This window comes from Tenrec ecaudatus, chromosome X (assembly GCF_050624435.1).
Source record: "Tenrec ecaudatus isolate mTenEca1 chromosome X, mTenEca1.hap1, whole genome shotgun sequence".
NCBI lineage: Eukaryota > Metazoa > Chordata > Mammalia > Afrosoricida > Tenrecidae > Tenrec > Tenrec ecaudatus.
The window spans coordinates 127,954,778-127,971,912 of record NC_134548.1 but is presented as its reverse complement, the minus strand read 5'-3'; the positions used below and the strand labels follow the sequence as shown (position 1 = coordinate 127,971,912).

The 17,135-nt window shown below is 44.1% G+C and overlaps 1 protein-coding gene and 1 pseudogene across 2 annotated transcripts in view; one reads left to right on the top strand and one right to left on the bottom strand.

The window, feature by feature from the left end:
• Positions 1-17,135, top strand: part of DOCK11 (dedicator of cytokinesis 11) — a 232,006-nt gene that overhangs the window by 90,601 nt on the left and 124,270 nt on the right. For both annotated transcript variants that reach the window (XM_075539220.1, XM_075539219.1), the window contains exons 8-12: positions 2,901-3,078; positions 3,409-3,488; positions 5,697-5,780; positions 10,027-10,167; positions 11,351-11,563. In XM_075539220.1, coding sequence (XP_075395335.1) covers positions 2,901-3,078; positions 3,409-3,488; positions 5,697-5,780; positions 10,027-10,167; positions 11,351-11,563 — 696 coding nt within the window. The remainder of the gene's footprint in view (positions 1-2,900; positions 3,079-3,408; positions 3,489-5,696; positions 5,781-10,026; positions 10,168-11,350; positions 11,564-17,135) is intronic.
• On the bottom strand, positions 14,169-15,504 carry LOC142434730 (transmembrane protein 138-like; annotated as a pseudogene).

Here is a 17,135-nt window from a genome sequence, read left to right as displayed (position 1 = left end):
TTTTCTCCAGGGAAAGCGTTGATGGACTGTGAAGAGACTCGTTATTGTTGCATTGGTTGATGGCATCTCCATCCCCCCAAAACATCCATATCGCAAACTTCAGAATCCTCTTTGATGCCCCGCTCTCACTTGGCTTCCCGAGCCCTTCTGAATCTGGCTCCAGAGGGCCTCTTGAATCATCTAACCTTCTTGCCATTCTCCTTTTGTCCCCACTAACTTATAAAGACTTACACTTCGATGGGTCATCCCATTCCAATCCAACCTGTACATTTGTCTTCCAAAGACATAGGTCTGCCCTTTCACGCTCTTACTCAAAACCTTGCTTTCTCTCAATTAAAAAAATATATCTTTTTATTGTCAATTGGGTGAAAGTTTACAGAGTAAATCAAACTTCCATTCAAATCATACACATTTTTGTTTGCAGTCCCCATGATGTAAATTTCACTTAGCCCACTTTCTCCCTGTGTTTCCTGTGTCCATGCTTCCTCCCTCCCGAACCTTTTTGAATGTTGTCCTCACGTAAATACTGCCCTTTCGATCACGATTGGTGGATTCTTCTTGGGAGCACATACTTCTCTAGCATTGTTATCCCCCTTATAGACCTGTCTCGTGTTAGGCGGAAACTTGAGCCACGAGGGTGAGATCCGTTTCAGACCTCAAAGGTGACTAAGAGCCTTAGCCTCAGCGTTCCACCGATCGGGTCTGTTTCTAAAATGATGTGGCGTTCTGCTCTACCTTTGATCTGCTCTACCCTTGATCTAGGCCTTCCAGGGTAAGGAATCCCAGTCAGAGCAGTTGGTGGTGGTAGCTGGCCCTTCACGTGTTGTCTTACAGGCTGAGAGCCAATGATCTCCAGCCAGCATTGTCCGCCTGCAGGGGTTGGCCTTTATCCTCCTTTAGAGCCTCTCTTCCATTAGCTTCTCTCAGCCTCTCAGCTCCAGCAGGAGCCGAGCGCTCCACGGTGTCGCCCACCTCTGCAGCTTCCCTAGCATTGCTTTTTGTTTGCTTTGCCTTGCTCTGTGCTTTCCCTTTCAGTTCCTACTTCAACCTTATCTTTGAAGACTCTGCCCAACTAGCACTTCGACGATGCAGCTCACTTGTCCTATGCACTCCGGCTTCTCCTCTTGGTGTTTCCTGGCTCACCTCCTGATTGTCTTGGCGCACGATGCACAGTCTATGGTGAATGACAGGGCCCTATCTTACTCATTCCTGTGTCCCCTATCGCAGGCAGCAGCGCCCACTAGGGGCTTCACAATTGTTCTGTTGAGTTGAATGGCTGCAGCATCAGCAAAGGCAGGGTGAGAAACAGGGCAGAGAGACGATCCAAGAGGAAGCTGATTGACCAAGAGCTAGGAGCCTGGGTGGCAGAGTGGACTGGAAAGAACAGTGGACTAATTGGGCCTCAGAAGATTCAACACCCCAAGCCTCCTTGGATCTTCATTTCTAGTTTGTAAAGCAGGGATAAATAATTGCCATGCATTCTTACTGGTCCCTGGGTGGTGCCAACAGTTTGTCCCTGGCTACTAAGGTAAAGGTTGGTGGTACAACCCCCTCCGACAGCGCTCGGGAAGAAACGCCTGGTGACCTCCTTTTGTAAAGGGTATAGCGAAGAAAACCCCACAGTGCACGTAAGCCCTGTTTCACATGTGGTGGAATCGGAATTGACTCAGGGACAGTGAGTTTGTTCTTTGTTTTGTCTTTTATGTACCCTATCAAGCGGATGTCATGAGGATCGTATGAGAAAACATCTAGAAAAAGGCCTGGTTCCACAGTGGTTATGTGTTGGGCTGCTAACCTCAAGGTCTGCCGTTGGAAACCACCAGCCTCTCTCTGGGAGAACGACAGGGTTTTCTACTCCCGTAAAGAGTTCCAGCCTCAGAAACCCACACAGTGCACTTCTACCCTGTCCTGTAGGGTCACTATGAGTCAGCATGGACTCGATGGCAGGGAGTGCGTTAGTGGAAGCTTTTTAATGTATAATCATGGATCTTCTTGGAAGAAAGAGGGACACTACAATTTCCAGATTTTCTTCCTTACATCCACTCAGACTTGGCCTTCCTAAGATTTGCATCCACTATTTACTTATCATCCTCCTTCCTAGTATTTCCAAATACATCCATCTGTATCACTTAATACAGCTGTGTAATTTCATCCTTAGCTACACTTTGAAGAGGAACTTCCTTGGTGAAATTTGAATTACAACCATGGATAGAAAAGTATGAATCATGAGCCTTTGAAAAGTATACATCTATTAATGCTGAACTATTGGGGCAGGGGACATGATGTAGTAATGTAAACTAATGTCTCTTTATGCTTTAGGGATGAGATCTCTCTCTCTCTCTCTCTCTCTCTCTCTCTCTCTCTCTCTGCTGGCTTATGTTTTCAGTCAGCTACTTCCATGTTATTACTATGAACCACAAATTCATGAGCATCTTTGATGCTCCTAGGATACATTTTCTGTCATGCATGTGAATTAGGCATCTGTGGCACTAGGATGCTATGATGGCTCTAAAGCCAGGTTCAGATGTGTTGTTCTGGGTCACATGGAATTTCGCCTTTCAGAGCCCATCTTGCAGTCCTGTAACTATGTGAGGAAGACGTGAAACCGAGTGTAAATAGTGAAACTGATGCGTGCAAAACAAGCAGCACTTTATGCCACTGTGCTGTAATATAGGACAGGCCTCAGTACTGAGGGGAACAAGAAAGATGTGTGTGGCGTGGCCCATCGTCACCGTGGAGTTTATGCTTCTTGTTGAAAGCAGCAATTATTTCCTGAAAGTACTGACGCACGTATGTGCTGAGCCGAGATCAAAATAAATAAACTATTGAAATCTAATATTAAGAGGGCAACAAAATGAACTAAACTCATGCTCTTTTTTTTTCTCCCCTCCCCTCTCCAGTGCCCCAAAATGCGGCGTCACGCTTTTGAACTCAAGATGTTAGATAAATACAGCCATTATCTGGCTGCTGAAACTGAGCAGGAAATGGAGGAATGGTTGATCATGTTGAAAAAGATTATTCAGATCAATACGGACAGTTTGGTACAAGAGAAAAAGGAGACGGTAGAAACGGCACAAGGTGAGAATTTTTCACTGTCCTTGGTTCAGGTGGCTACAAAACATTTGATCTTGAATGTTGACCCACATCTTCCTTACAAATGACTCTGAAGATTGCGATTAGTCAGAGTTTGAAGAGTGGATGCTCCCTGGGCTCTGACACATGAAATATAACCAGGCTAAAACAGATAGGAAATTCATGGCAGGTTTTCAAAAGTCCATTAAAGTTTTCCCTGTGCTTTCATAATCGAAATTCTTTACAATAAATCTAGTCGGAGAGGGTCGGAGTGGGAGAGAGGTAATTAGTAATGGTCTGTATGGTTTGGAACATCTGCTTTTAATTAATTTGCAGATGATGAAACAAGCAGCCAAGGAAAAGCCGAGAACATCATGGCCAGTTTGGAGAGAAGCATGCATCCGGAGCTGATGAAGGTATCTCTTTCTGAAGGCAACTTGCCATCCAGTGAGACGGTGCAGGATGAGCTAGTACCATTGCAGTGCTCAGACTCCATTTGGCACTGTCATTTCTAAGTTAAAGAACCACAACAAATGAGTGAAGGGGTTAGAAAATGTCAAAATAAAAAGTGGCACCGCTGAAGACAGATTGGGAAGCTCTTTCTTTCCAAGGCACCAGAAAGCCCTTCCAAGTTGGTGATGTTCCTAATTTTATATACTTCTATACAGCTTAATTACTATATGTCATTCCTAAGGTGAACATTCTTCCTTTTCAAAGGACTGTTGGCGGAGATCTGACACCTGATAGTCAAGCTAATGATTTCTATAGGTTCATTTCAAATGCAAATCATATGTTCTTTCTATATGAATACATGTGTATATGCAGTACATTTATCATCATGTATGTTATTTGCTCTGCTTTTTGACACTTGCAATAAACCCATATATTTTCTTTTTTCTTCTTTTAAAAATCATTTTATTGGAGACTCATACAACTCTTATCATATTCCATCCATCCATCCATTGTGTCAAGCACATTTGTACATTTGTTGCCATCATCATTCTCAAAACATTTTCTTACTACTTGAGCCCTTGGTATCAGGTCCTCATTTTTTTCCCTCCCTCTCCCTCCTCCCTTCCTCTCTCTCGCTCGCTCCCTCCCTCATGAACCATTGATAATGTATAAATTATTTTTCCATGTCTTGCACTGTCCGATGTCTCCCTTTACCCTCTTATCTGTTGTCCATCCCCGCTGGGAGGGGGTTATAAGTAGGTTATTGTGATTCCCCCTTTCTCCCCCCTCCTTCCCCTTCCTCTCCCCCTTCCCCTCCTGATATGGTTACTTTCAATATTGGTCCCAAGGAGTTTATCTGTCCTATATTGTCTGTGTTTCCAGCTCTTATCTGTATCCATGTACATACTCTGGTCTAGTCTGATGTGTAAGGTTGAATTAATGAGCTCTTTTATAATACCTTCGGAGGTTAGGGCCCGTTTTACTCACTTAAACCCTTGTGGAACCTATTTATATTTATACTTTGTTCCTCTTTTTAGACTTAATTGAGTCACATGCATTTAGCAATTTCTCGTTTTGCTTTTCAATAGACCACCCTTCTTAAGTGTCAATGACATATTTCAAAGCTGTTTCACAAAATTTGGGGAGCCATACGCATGGTCCTTCGTCCAGGCTTTATGTAATTGTGTCGATTTCAGTCATTACCCATCTCAGTTTTTGTCATTCCAAACGATGCGGCCCATTATGTCTTTCTCGAGGTGAAGAATCAACAAGATATATGTACCCTATCCCAGTGGTTGTACATTGTGTTGCTCTCTGAAAGGTCAGCAGTACAAAACCCCCAGCTGCTCCTTGGGAGAAAGAGTGGATTTTGTACTCCTGTAAGAGTTAGCGTCTTGGAAACCCGTAGGGACAATTCTACCCTGTCTTCCAGGGTTGCTATGAGTCACCATCGACGTGACGGCAGGGAGTTTGAGTTTTTATCCCAGAGCTGTGTGTGTGCAAGGATAGAATTTTCTCTCTGATTTACTTCAACCTCATGTTCACAGTCCATAGACTTCCTTTTTTGAACCTGCTGCACACTGAGCACCATTCCTGTTCTTATGTGAGACATCGAAAGTCAAAGAGGCTGAGTGAGAGCTTATCATGAGTCATAGTGATAGCCACAGAGCAAGCAAGCATCTGTAGTATATGGGAACGTAGGAAGAGGCTATGGCAAATTAGTAGCTTACATAAGCAATATATTTAAACACAGTTTAAAGTAGATAATGAGGAGGGAGGGAAAAAAAAGAGGACCTGATGCAGAGGGCTTATGTGGAGAGCAAATGCTTTGAGAGTGATTAGGGCAAAGAACGTACGGATGTGCTTTTTATAATTGATGTATGTATATGTGTGGATTGAGATAAGAGTTGTATGAGCCCCTAATCAAATGTAAAAAAAGAAAAGAAAAAAAAAGAAAGAAAATGATTAGGGCAAAGAATGTACAGATATGCTTTATACAATTGATGTATGTATATGCATGGATTGTGATAAGAGTTGTATGAGCCCCTAATAAAATGTTTCTAAAAAGTAGATAATGGCAAAAACAGGATTGCCCGCTGTTTTGAAGGAAATGAAGTCACATTTGATCTATGTTTATTTACATCTATATATTTATTTTAAATATGTTACAGTATGGAAGAGAAACTGAACAGCTAAACAAACTCAGCAGAGGAGACGGAAGACAGAATCTCTTTTCTTTTGATTCCGAAGTTCAGGTATTAATGATCTTTCTTTATGGAGTTCCACAATGGATGTTTAGCCAGGCCAGGTCCATCTTTGAAAGGTTGAGTCACCCATTTACCCACCACTGGGGAATGTGCATCGTTTCATTTGCGTCTCATTCACTTGGAACATAGAGCTCACTAACAAACGCCTCCCTCAGAATGACTTCCCCACAGGCAAATAGTTTGGAGCCAACTATATATATATAATTTTTTCTCAGATCCCTACATTCTTTCCCCTTCATCTCGCTCCTCAAAGTAGACAACGCATATAGACGATTGCAACCCGTGTTTAGCTCATTAAATATAATTGTGAGGTAATGGCAGTATAAATCTTCAGTATAAAGAACACTAAGCCATACAGGGCATATTTCTTTTTCACTTTCATGTGAAGCTGTAGAACTAGGATAATTTTCATGCCTAACTTAATCCCTCTTTAAATTGAGGGTTGTACAGAAAAGTGCAGGTTTGTGGGCATGGGTGTATTCTAACCCTCCTTCATGAAAGTGAAGGCACTTTTGTACTAAGATATATATCTGGTTCGTTTTTAATTCCATGGCATTTTATAATTACTTCGATAGTGTCTCTCAAATAGGAAAAGTATATGGGTGTTTTGGAAATTATGGTAACATATGTATAAATATGCTTGATACAATTGATGTATGGAATGGTGTAAGAGCTGTAAGAACACGCAATAAAATGATTTTTAAAAAGAAGAAAAGAAACTGTGTATGGGGTATACGTATGACAAACACTTTTCCTACTTGCATGTCCGTGCATGAGAACATGACCTTAGTTGAGGAAGACAAAATTCTCCCCTTGTTTGGTCTTTGTGTATGTCAGAGTCCCAAATGAAATCATTAACCTTATTGGAAAGATAGAAGCATGCAGGCTGTAAGCATGGTGGGTATTTTCCCCAGTGAAACAGTTAAGTTATTTGGAAAATGAGAAGTTTGGATTTTTCATTTCTTTTCTGTTTCCCTTTGCTATATTCAGTTTCTTTTTTTAAAAAAAGCACTTGTTGAAAATATGCACAGCCTACCATGTACCAATTCTAATTCTTTTTTATTTCAAATTTTTTTCCATATATGAAAGTCAGATAGGTAAATCTATAGAGACAGTAACTGGATAAATAGTTCCTTTGGGGGTGAGGCCGAGGAGGTTGGGGAGAATTGGGAGCTAATAATAATGAGTATAAGAAGGAAGAAAATGTTCTAAAATTGATCGTGGTGATGATTATACAATTCTTGATGTGATTGAACCATTGAGTTCTATGGTTTATGAATTATGACAATTCAATGGTTTTAAAAGAAAAGAACATGGACCAGTTCAATCTACATATATGTACAATTCAGTGATTGTGAGGCTTGCTCTTTTCTGCCTCACTCCTCCCCCGTTGCTCACTCTCCTCTAAGCTTCTTATCTAACCTTTACAGTGGTGCCGTTGTCAATTTGATGTACTCTAGAGTCTAGACAGTTCTGTCAAAGAGCCCCATGTTCACATTCAGCTAGACTATTGTCTGGTTTAAAGATGAGCTTTCTGAGGTAAAGATTAAAATGTAAACATGTCCTCAGAGCCATCCTTCTGGAGGCCCCCCCAGCTTCCTACAGTTTCTTCATTTGATTTTTTTTCCAAATGTTTAGGAAGCAGGGCAAATATTCCTGGTAAAGACATCATATGAGAAAATAAAAAGTTTTCAGTTTCCTTTTTGTTCTTTTAAAAAAAATCATTGAATTGGGGCCTCATACAGCTCTTATCACAATCCATACATACTTCTTGCGTCATGCACATTTGTACATTTGTTGCCATCATTTACAAAACATTTTCATTCTACTTTAGCACTTGGTATCAGCTCAGTTTTTACCCCCACATGGCAGTATTGTTTTAATGTAAGTTATATAATTCTTCTTCTTTTTTTTATTCTTGTAAGAGCATAACAGGCGTTGGGAATGGTAGTAGCAAGAGACTCAGAGACATGCTTGTTCCAAACACGTCTGCCTCTTTGATTTCCCCCGGATGATTGGGCTCTAATTGGACAAGCCAGCCGCTTTCATTATATACAAAGGAGCCAATTGACTGTGGTTGAAACGAAATCCAGTCTCTTTAAACATTTGTGCTGGTCTATTTTTGCGGTCAAGGACATGATCTGATGTTAAGTTGTTTATCAGCGAGAGGAATACTCACAATTGTGATGAAGTCTTACGGCTCCCAAAACAGTAAAATAAAAAATATCCATGTAATGTCAATGACGAAAGGCGGTCTTGCCACACAGAGAGACCCATATGGTCATGTGTCGAGTAGCCTTTTCTAAGGGAAGTAAGTGCCAGTCCACAACCTTGGCCTTCTCTTTTGGCCGCCGTGCAGTTTCTAAGGCCATGCTTTCTACCACCGGCCTCGGAAGGGAAAGGGTGGAGGTGAAGAAAGAATTTCCGAGGCCATGGCTTGGCTCCCCTGGCTCGACGGTTCAGTGTTCAAGAAGGAGCTGCCTAGCCCCACACAAGTGGATGTCTTCAGTAGAGAAGCAGACCCGGGCGAAGGCTGTGGAAGGCCATGCTCCCAAGTACACATGTGAGGAAGGCCCGCCGAGGGAGGATGTGGTCAGGGATCCAGGGTAGGTCCCCAGAGCTCTCATTAGCCAAGATTCTTCAGGCCCCCTCCCTGTTTGGGCTTGAATTACTTGGGTAATTGAGAAAATGTCCTTGTGGTCCGGGCCGGAGGGGTTTTTTGTTCTCCTCTCTGTTGGCAGAGTATTCTGCTCCAGCATCAGTCCACCCCGTTGTTTCCCGCCTACCATGCCCCTGGTCTTCCTGCCAGGATAGCACCTGTCTCACCAGCTCCGCTCTCTCCCTGTGTGTGAACAGAATTCAAAGCCTCTTCAGACGTTCAAAATAAACAGAAGAACTCCGGTGGCCTGAGCCTTGTGAGCCAAGAAGGTTTCTAGGAGTTTCTTTGAAGGAGGGACAGATTTCCTCCTTTGCTAAAAGGAATTCCTTGCCTCTCCAGATATTTTTAACTTTGTATTGTGAAATACCAGCGATGTAAAAATAGATGTCTCTTGTGACAGCTGAGGTGCATCCCCTGGCTCTGTTGGCAGCTGCACTCAGCCATGGTTGATCAGTTTCCTAGGCAGATGCCTCTCCTCTGTTTGTCATTTAAATGTAGGTGGCCCCCAAGGTTCCCGTCTTGTCTGCCTTCTCACCTTAGAATTCACTGACTTCCAAATCCAGGTCTCTAAGCCACGCCTCTCTCATATTTCCTGCCATCTACCGACAGCACCTCAAACTCAACGTGTCCCGATCTGAACGAATCCTCTCTACTTACCTGCCCCCCAAATCTGCTTTTCATTTTTATTCCACAACTAAGCTCGTGGCACCACTCTCTACCCATGTTAGAGACCATTGTGATTTTCTGGTCAACTCTCCCCCAACCTACCCCCGGGGCCTGTCAGTTGTCCCTCTCGTTTAACATGCAAAGGACGGTCCCTTTTATCTTGGGACCTGTGTATTGATTAGACAATAAACAACGAAACAGAAGTAGGAAAAATAAATTAGGGAAACAGGGCAGAGACTGTTGGGAAATGCGCAGCTTTTTATAAGGAGACAGGGAAAGTCTCTCTGGAAGCGATAGTGGATCAGAGCCTTCAATGAAGTGAGCAAAACTGGCAGCAAGTCATATGAGAGAAGAGAATTCCAGAGAGTATGGCCAGTGCAAAGGCCCTGAGGTAAGGACAACGAACAAGGCCAGTGCGGCTGTGCACCATGGAGTCAAATCTAACTCTTAGTGACCCTAGAACATAGAGTACAATTAACTGCCTGCATAGGGTGTCTAAGTCTGACTGGCAATTTTTTTAAAATGGGACAGTTGGTGGGTTTGAACCACCAACCTTTTCATTAACAGACAAACAGTTACCTTTTCTGCCACCAGGGCTCCTGTCTGCAACAGAGCAAGGGGAAAGGCAGGAGTGGTAGAAAGTGACATCAGAGAGGTATGGTTATTAGGAGGTCATGGCATTTTAGGGTCTGTAGCACCTAGTACTGACGTGCGACTTTTCCACTGACTTAAATCAGCCGCTCTTCATCCCTCTGCAAGATTTCTCCATCAGTGTTTGAATTTTACTGTGAGACATTCACATCCACACATATTTTTAGTTTAATTGAAGGAATGGCCAGCGCTGCCATTTTTTCTGATAGGTTGACAATATTGCTTTCTGTTTGTATTGATTCCTTATCTGTTTTGTAGAGGTTGGACTTTTCAGGAATTGAACCTGATCTAAAACCCTTTGAAGAAAAGTGTAACAAGCGTTTCCTGGTAAATTGCCATGATTTAACTTTTAATATCTTGGGTCAAGTTGGAGAGAATGCAAAAGGACCACCCACAAATGTAAGTATGACCATTTGCTTTTATCACCATTAGGAAACGGCCTTTTGTTGTCTGTTTTCGATTTTTCAAATAGCAGTGAATTGATGTACTGGAAGAAAATTCCATTTCTATCTCATATGATAAGTTGGACGTGGGAGGATTCCAGAAAGGTCTACCCTAATCAGAATAGCAGAGGAGAGTGAGTACCATAAAACTCTTGACATTCAAGAGCAGCAGAACCTGAGAAAGCTCCTATTTTGTGAGTTCTACAAGAGGACAGGAGTGCTTCCGGGAAGTTAACCCCTGTCCACGAGTAAAGTAAAGATTGCCAGAGCCAGGGCCGGGAGGCCGTGGCTGTGCACTCCGTCCGACGCACTCATTGTGTGTGGGAGCCCATTTGCTCTGCAGGGAAGATGCTAATGATTCCCTGTCCCAGATTGTTTGCCATGCTTAGAAACACTTGAAGCTATAAATGTATATGCTTCAAAGAGATTGCATTTAACGTTCCCCTTTATTTCGGGGTCCTGGTTTTTACCTTTTAAAAATACCAACAGTGAGAAGTTGATTTTTTTCTGACACATTGACCAAATTGGACTAGCAGACTCTCTGTGTACAAAGGGTTAATCTTTATGCCATCTGGCATGAAATTTCTCTTTTGTGACCAGCTTTCAAATGCCATCTGTGGAGAGGGATCATGTCTTCCAAAACTGCTGATGGGGCAAAGCTTTTGCCAAGTAATTTGATGTTGATGGCTGCTAGCTTTTATGAAATGTATAGTCCTGTGAGGTGTAACTTTTCAAAAGTGAGGATTAATGCTTGCTTTTTCACGGTGGCGGCATCTTCTAGAGAATTAAGTTTTGTGCACTGGTCCACTTAAATTTTTTACACATAGCTGCTGATTTTTGACTCAATGTTTTCTTGTGGATGCGTACTGTGATTAAATATTTCTGCCTGATGGGGGTTAAAATTGGATAAAGTCTGTTATGTTTGAATGTACTCTCTTCTTTGCAAATGAACCACAGGCAATTTTAGCCCAGGGTCGAACTCAGAAGGGAATGGTAATTGCAGCAGATTAAGTGGATTAAAAAAAGATATATTTTGCAGTTTGGATGCATCCTTCCTCAACACTGCCCACCCCCACATGCATGCCCTCCTCCTAAAAGTATTACAGTGGTTTTCAACTGTAACTCTCTTCATTTTACAGGTTGAACCCTTTTTTATCAATCTTGCCTTATTTGATGTAAAGAACAATTGTAAGATTTCAGCTGACTTCCACATAGACTTAAATCCCCCATCTGTCCGGGAAATGCTTTGGGGCACTTCAGCCCAACAGGCCAGCGGTGGAAACCTGCAAGGTCCTTCCCCGGAGTCCTTCATTCACGGAATTGCTGAATCTCAGTTACGCTACATAAAACAGGTAAGGACTGACTTGTAGTCGTGGGAGCACTTTCCAAATAAGCACCAGAAGCTCCATTGGTCTGTTTGCTTTGTTTTTCGTGGTCTCAGACCAATGTTTTCAGGGGCCGTTCAGCTCTTATGGGGCTTATTGTTTTTATTTATTTGCCTGGTGACTGAGAGTTGGCCTTTAAAACAAAAGGATACGACCTTGGTGAGGGTCACATTTTCAATGGGACCAGTGGTGATGGGAGACCTAGAGGAACTCTTGGTAAGATTGGTAAGCACTACCCCCCCCCCCCCCCATGAGCATAATTCTCAGCAAGACACTCTTTGTTTATGTGTTTAAAGAAAGAAAGAAAGAAAAACCTGCTTTACAATAGCTTTCACACCCCTAGATCCCCCATCCATTAGGACCGGATGCTGAAGATTCTTTATCTAAGTTCTTCCAGGGGATTCTATTTGAAAAGGATGGGAGGGAGCTGGTTATATCACAGCTGTACTGCTGCCCTCTTCTGGCCAGTCAGGGACATAGAACTCCCTTTGGAAAATACCCTGCCGCCTCCGTGGCATTTTGACCAGACTGGAGGCTATTCGAACTTGGGGAGAGCAGAATGGGTGGTCCTCTCTCTAGACCTCTGCAGCAGAAAGGAAAAAAGAGCATGGCATCACGTTCAAATGGGCAGAGGTAAAACCAGAAAGGCGTCCACATGATGAGATGGATTTCCCCCAACATTTTAAGGGAGGGGGGTTACTTTTTTCTTGGTTATAAAACATAAGGACATACTTGAGTAAAAAAAAGTCAAGCAGTACAGCAAACATGATCAGCCATTAAAACTCCACTGTTGTGGGGTCCATTCCTATTCCTAGAGCCCCTATAGGACAGGGGAGAACTGCCCCTGTGAGTTTCTGAGACAGACACGTTACGGCGTAGAAAGCCCCTTCTTTCTCCCAATGAGTGACTGGTGGTTTTGAGTTACTGGCCTTGCAGTTAGCCCAGTGCATCACCACTGCTCCACCAGGACTCCCATGATCACTCATAGACAGTAGCTATTAGCATTTTACTGAACATCTTTCCAGATACCTCAGGCATATATATAAATACCATTCTGTGTGCTCTTTATAAGGGGGTAATGTATTTATTCATTTTGTTTTGCAGCTGGCTCACTCATTTAGCAACATCATGTAAAGTCAATGTTAACATCCCCTATCAAGATCTATAGAAGGACCACATTATTACTCCCAGAGTATTTCTGGGTTTGGGATGTCTTAATTAACACCACAGTGAACATCCTCATGTACACATCCTACCTTGTTCTTTGGATTATCTCCTTAGACTAAATTCCAAACAGTGGCGTTTTCAGGCTCAAATACTATGTTCATGGATACAGATTGTGGGTGGGTAAAGGAAGAGTCACTTGTGTTATCACGACCCTTAGAGGACAGTGGATTGGTGGCAGTTCCCCTCTCCAGCCCACCTCAGTCATGCCTCATTTCCTTGGTGGTGGTGTTGTGAGGTGCAATTGAATGGGTTCAAACTTATAGTGACCCTGTGTACACCAGAATGAAACACTACCCGGTCCTGTGCCATCCTGAGGTTTGAGCCAATTGTTGAAGTCACTGTGTCCATCCATATCCTGGAGGGGGGATTGCTTCGTGCTGACCCTCCACTCGAACAAGCACAGTGTCGTTCTCCAGAGACGGAGCCCTCCTGACAACATGCCCAAAGCACTTGACAAAGTCTCACCATCCTTACTTCGTAAGAGCCTTCTGGCTGCACTTCCAAGAGAGATTTGTTGGTTCTGTTGGCAAATCATCTCTTATTTTGTACATCAGACTCTGATATTCACATCCATGATGGGCATATACTTCTAAAAGAGAGATTAAGCAAATACAATATTGTGTGAGAACCTGCTACGGGACTATATGTTTACAAAATATCCCCAGAATATTAAATCCGTCGTTTTATAAGCCAATGATGTGTTTAATGTACTACTTCGGTGTACTCAGCTGTATGTTTTGGTGAAAGGATTTTTAATTGTGGTATCAGGCGTCGTTCTGTTTTTACAATTGCTGGTGATCGATATTCTATCACACAAATGTTAATTAACACAACACATAATATCGTAGGAAAAAAGGGGAACACTTACCCAGAGCCACAGTATAGAGCAGTGGTCTTCAAAATTTTTAAACAGGTGGCCAGTTCACTGTCCCTCAGACACGTTGGAGGGCTGGGTCATAGTTCAAAAAGAATATGAACAAATTCCTATGCACACTGCACATATCTTTTTTTCTCTTTGGTGGCGGAAAATCCACATATTCCCTATTTAGAAATGTGTGTGTAGGGGGGAAGTAGCTTGGGTATTAAATCTAAGAGTCGGCAGTGTGGACAGTCAGGCGCCCCGGAGCCTCCCTCTGAGCCCATTCAGCCACAAGTACGTGGTGCATGGACAACGGGCCCGAGAGGTTCCCCTGTGCCACGCACACTAAAGGACACGCACAAAGCTCCCAGATGTCAGAGCTTCTGAGAGGAGGATGAAGGGGTGGAGCAGGAGAGGGTGGGGCACGGGGCTGAGATAGGCAAGAGGGACTCGAACACTTGAATGTGCAAGAGGGGAGGCTCTTCCTTAGGGAATGCTGACCGCATGGGCCTGCATGGGTCTGAGGAGGCCGACCTCCGACTGGGAGCAGCACATGGAAGGAAGAGCGCCTCCCAGGGATCTGAAGAGGTCACCTTCGACCCTGCAGGAACTCCTGTGCATCCAGCGCGAGTCCTGGTAGAAGCGCGGATCCCCTAGGCGCCCAGCCGTCCACTTGTAGAAGTAACAGTACAGGACGGCCCTAGTCTCTGCAACACAAACAATGTTTGCAGGCCATCGGTCCAGACGAAACAGTTGGAGTTTTTCCACATGTGAAGGGAGATGTTGCGGGTGAAGTACACCACTGTCAGGAGGATGGTGCCTCTGAACTTGTGGAACAGGAAGTTGACCAGCCCCACCTGGAAGACGGAGGTGTTGACGAACATGAGGCAGACGACGATGCTGCTGAAGAGAATTGCAACGTCCTGGAGGATGAAGAGGGCGAGCTGGATGATGGGAGCTATTCGGAGCTCCGAGAAGGAATTGACAAAGAGGTCATAGGTCAGCAGTAGGATCTGCAGCGAGCACTAGGCTGTAGTTACTGGTCTGGAGCGTCTTCCTTCTGCTCTCTTGGGCCTCCAGGGGCACATTCCAGAGTGTTCCAGAAAACAGCTCCTGGCTCTAGCACCCACACAGAAGAAGAGGCCTTCAGTCTCAATAGGCTGTTTCGAAGGTGGTCATGGGGACGCCTTCGTGGACTCCAGGAAACCAGATTTCAGTGCCGAAAGTGCCTGGAGGACAGCCATTCTACCTACAGCACTCGGCTCCCAGCTCCATGCTTTGTTTGGAAAGTCGCTGTCCTGGGCCACCCTGCCCCAGGACTCCCGATCATTGTCTTCCCGAAGCGGCGCGTCGGCTGGAACCTTTCTTTTCAAAGGACTAGGGGTTAGAAATGCCATCAGAGGGAAAGGAACAGCGGCTAGGGAAAGGCATGGGCACCTTGGAGCACTGGCCTGAGGCGACATGGGGCTTGGACTTCATTTCCGAGGCGGCCTTGCACCTAACTTATTTTGAAGAAAAAAAAAAACACACACCATGGGGCAAAAACACCCTGCAGGCCAGATAAATGTCCTAGGCGGGCCGCATGTGGCCTGCGGGCCGTAGTTTGAGGACGCCTGGCATAGAGTTTTAAGGGTGGTTTCAGGTTTCATCCAAATTATAAGCTGGGTTAGGTAGGAATCAACACTTCAACAATATTTCCTGTGTGATGGTATTTTCCCAGTGTTGTCTCAGGATAAGCATGGTAGTCTTGTGAAAGTGGTGTAATTCTCACTGTTTTAAAGTCGAAGAAACTGAAATTCAGGTTAAACAAGCTGATCGCCATTCCATAGCTAGTAGTGGAGGTGGAATTTGAACTTGGTCTGTTTGAAAAGCTCAACTGACAGGCCTCGACCGAACATGATTAGGTGCTAACCAGTGAGGCCGCACGGAAGGCAATTGCCATGCAATAGATGAGAGTTGGAAACTTGAGAGCCTTGCGCAGTGATCTCAGGTGGCTTTATTTAAAAACATACAAACCACTTTTGTTTTTTATTTCAATAAATCATTTTAATCGGGGCTTTTACAGGTCTTATAACAATCTATACATCAGTGGTATCAAGCACATTTGTATATATGTTGGCATCTTCATTTCCCAAACATTTTCTTTCTACTTGATGCAAGTGGCTTTATTCTACACCATTTTCAAATCACTTTTGCTAAGAAAGAAATGAGCTTCAAAGACATGAGCATCTTTCCCTCAATTTTACCCCATGTGAAAGCAATACTATGTAGACTTAGCGCATTCATTTTACAATAGATATTGATCTCTTACCACAGCAAGGGCCACGATTTGGTGAACACTTATTACCGTTGTGGTTTGCAAAGTACTTTATCTGTTTGAAGCCATTGAATGCTCACAGCAGCCCTGTAAGGCAGGTAAGGTACTGTCACTGGCCTCATCTTCCAGATGAACCTGAAGTACAGAGCAGTTAGTGATTTGTCCACGGTGATCTTAGGTCTAGCAGACTCCTGAGCCCAGGGTTTTGCCTCTACAACCAGTTTTTCTCAACCCGTGGGTCGTAACCCCTTTGGGGGTCGAGTGACTCTTTCACAGGGGTCGCCCAATTCATAACAGTAGCAAAATTACAGTTATGAAGTAACAGCGAAAATAAGCTTACGGTTGGGGGAACACCACCGCATAAGGAACTATATGAAAGGGTCTTGGCATGAGGAAGGTTGAGAACCACTGCTTAGACCACGCTGCTTCCATGTCTGTTACCTTTAAGCTCATAAGTTCAATGTCACTGCCAACGAATCACTGATGACTCGTAGCGACACCTATAGGACAGAGTAGAGCTGCCCCTGTGGGTTTCTGAGACTGGAACGCTTTACGGGAGTAGACAGCCTTGTCTTTCTCCCTCGGAGCAGATGGTGATTTCAAACATGTAATCACTATGCCGCCAGGGCTCCTAGGGAGTTAGAAATAAATCCCTCTGAGCCCCAGCATCCTCAACTGTTCAGTGGTGATCAGGATGGGACCTGCACTCAAGGGCTGTTGTGAAGCCCCACCAAGGTGTGCCATCCGCAGATAAGCATTGTGCCAGGCACGCCATGTGCACTGGGTACAGCGTACACCAGGGACAGAGAAGTGGAAAGGACATGCGTTTACACCTGCGACTGACGACTTTCAAACAACAACACTCACTGCTTGTGGCCTCGGCGTGGGGCAGTGCCCTAGAGAACTGAGAATGGGGAACAAGGAGGGCTATGGTGAGAATCACAGTTGTGATCCAAATCCAGCCTCCTCTGCGTGCAGTGAGTGGTGGGATATGTGCCTCAGTCTCCTGAACGGTTAGAAGGGTGTAGAGTGGTACCTGCACTCAACGGTGATTGTGAATGCTTCGTGAAAGCGACTGCGGGAAACGCATGCGAACAGTCAGGTGGCCACTGGTAAGCATCAGGTTGCCCTCAGCC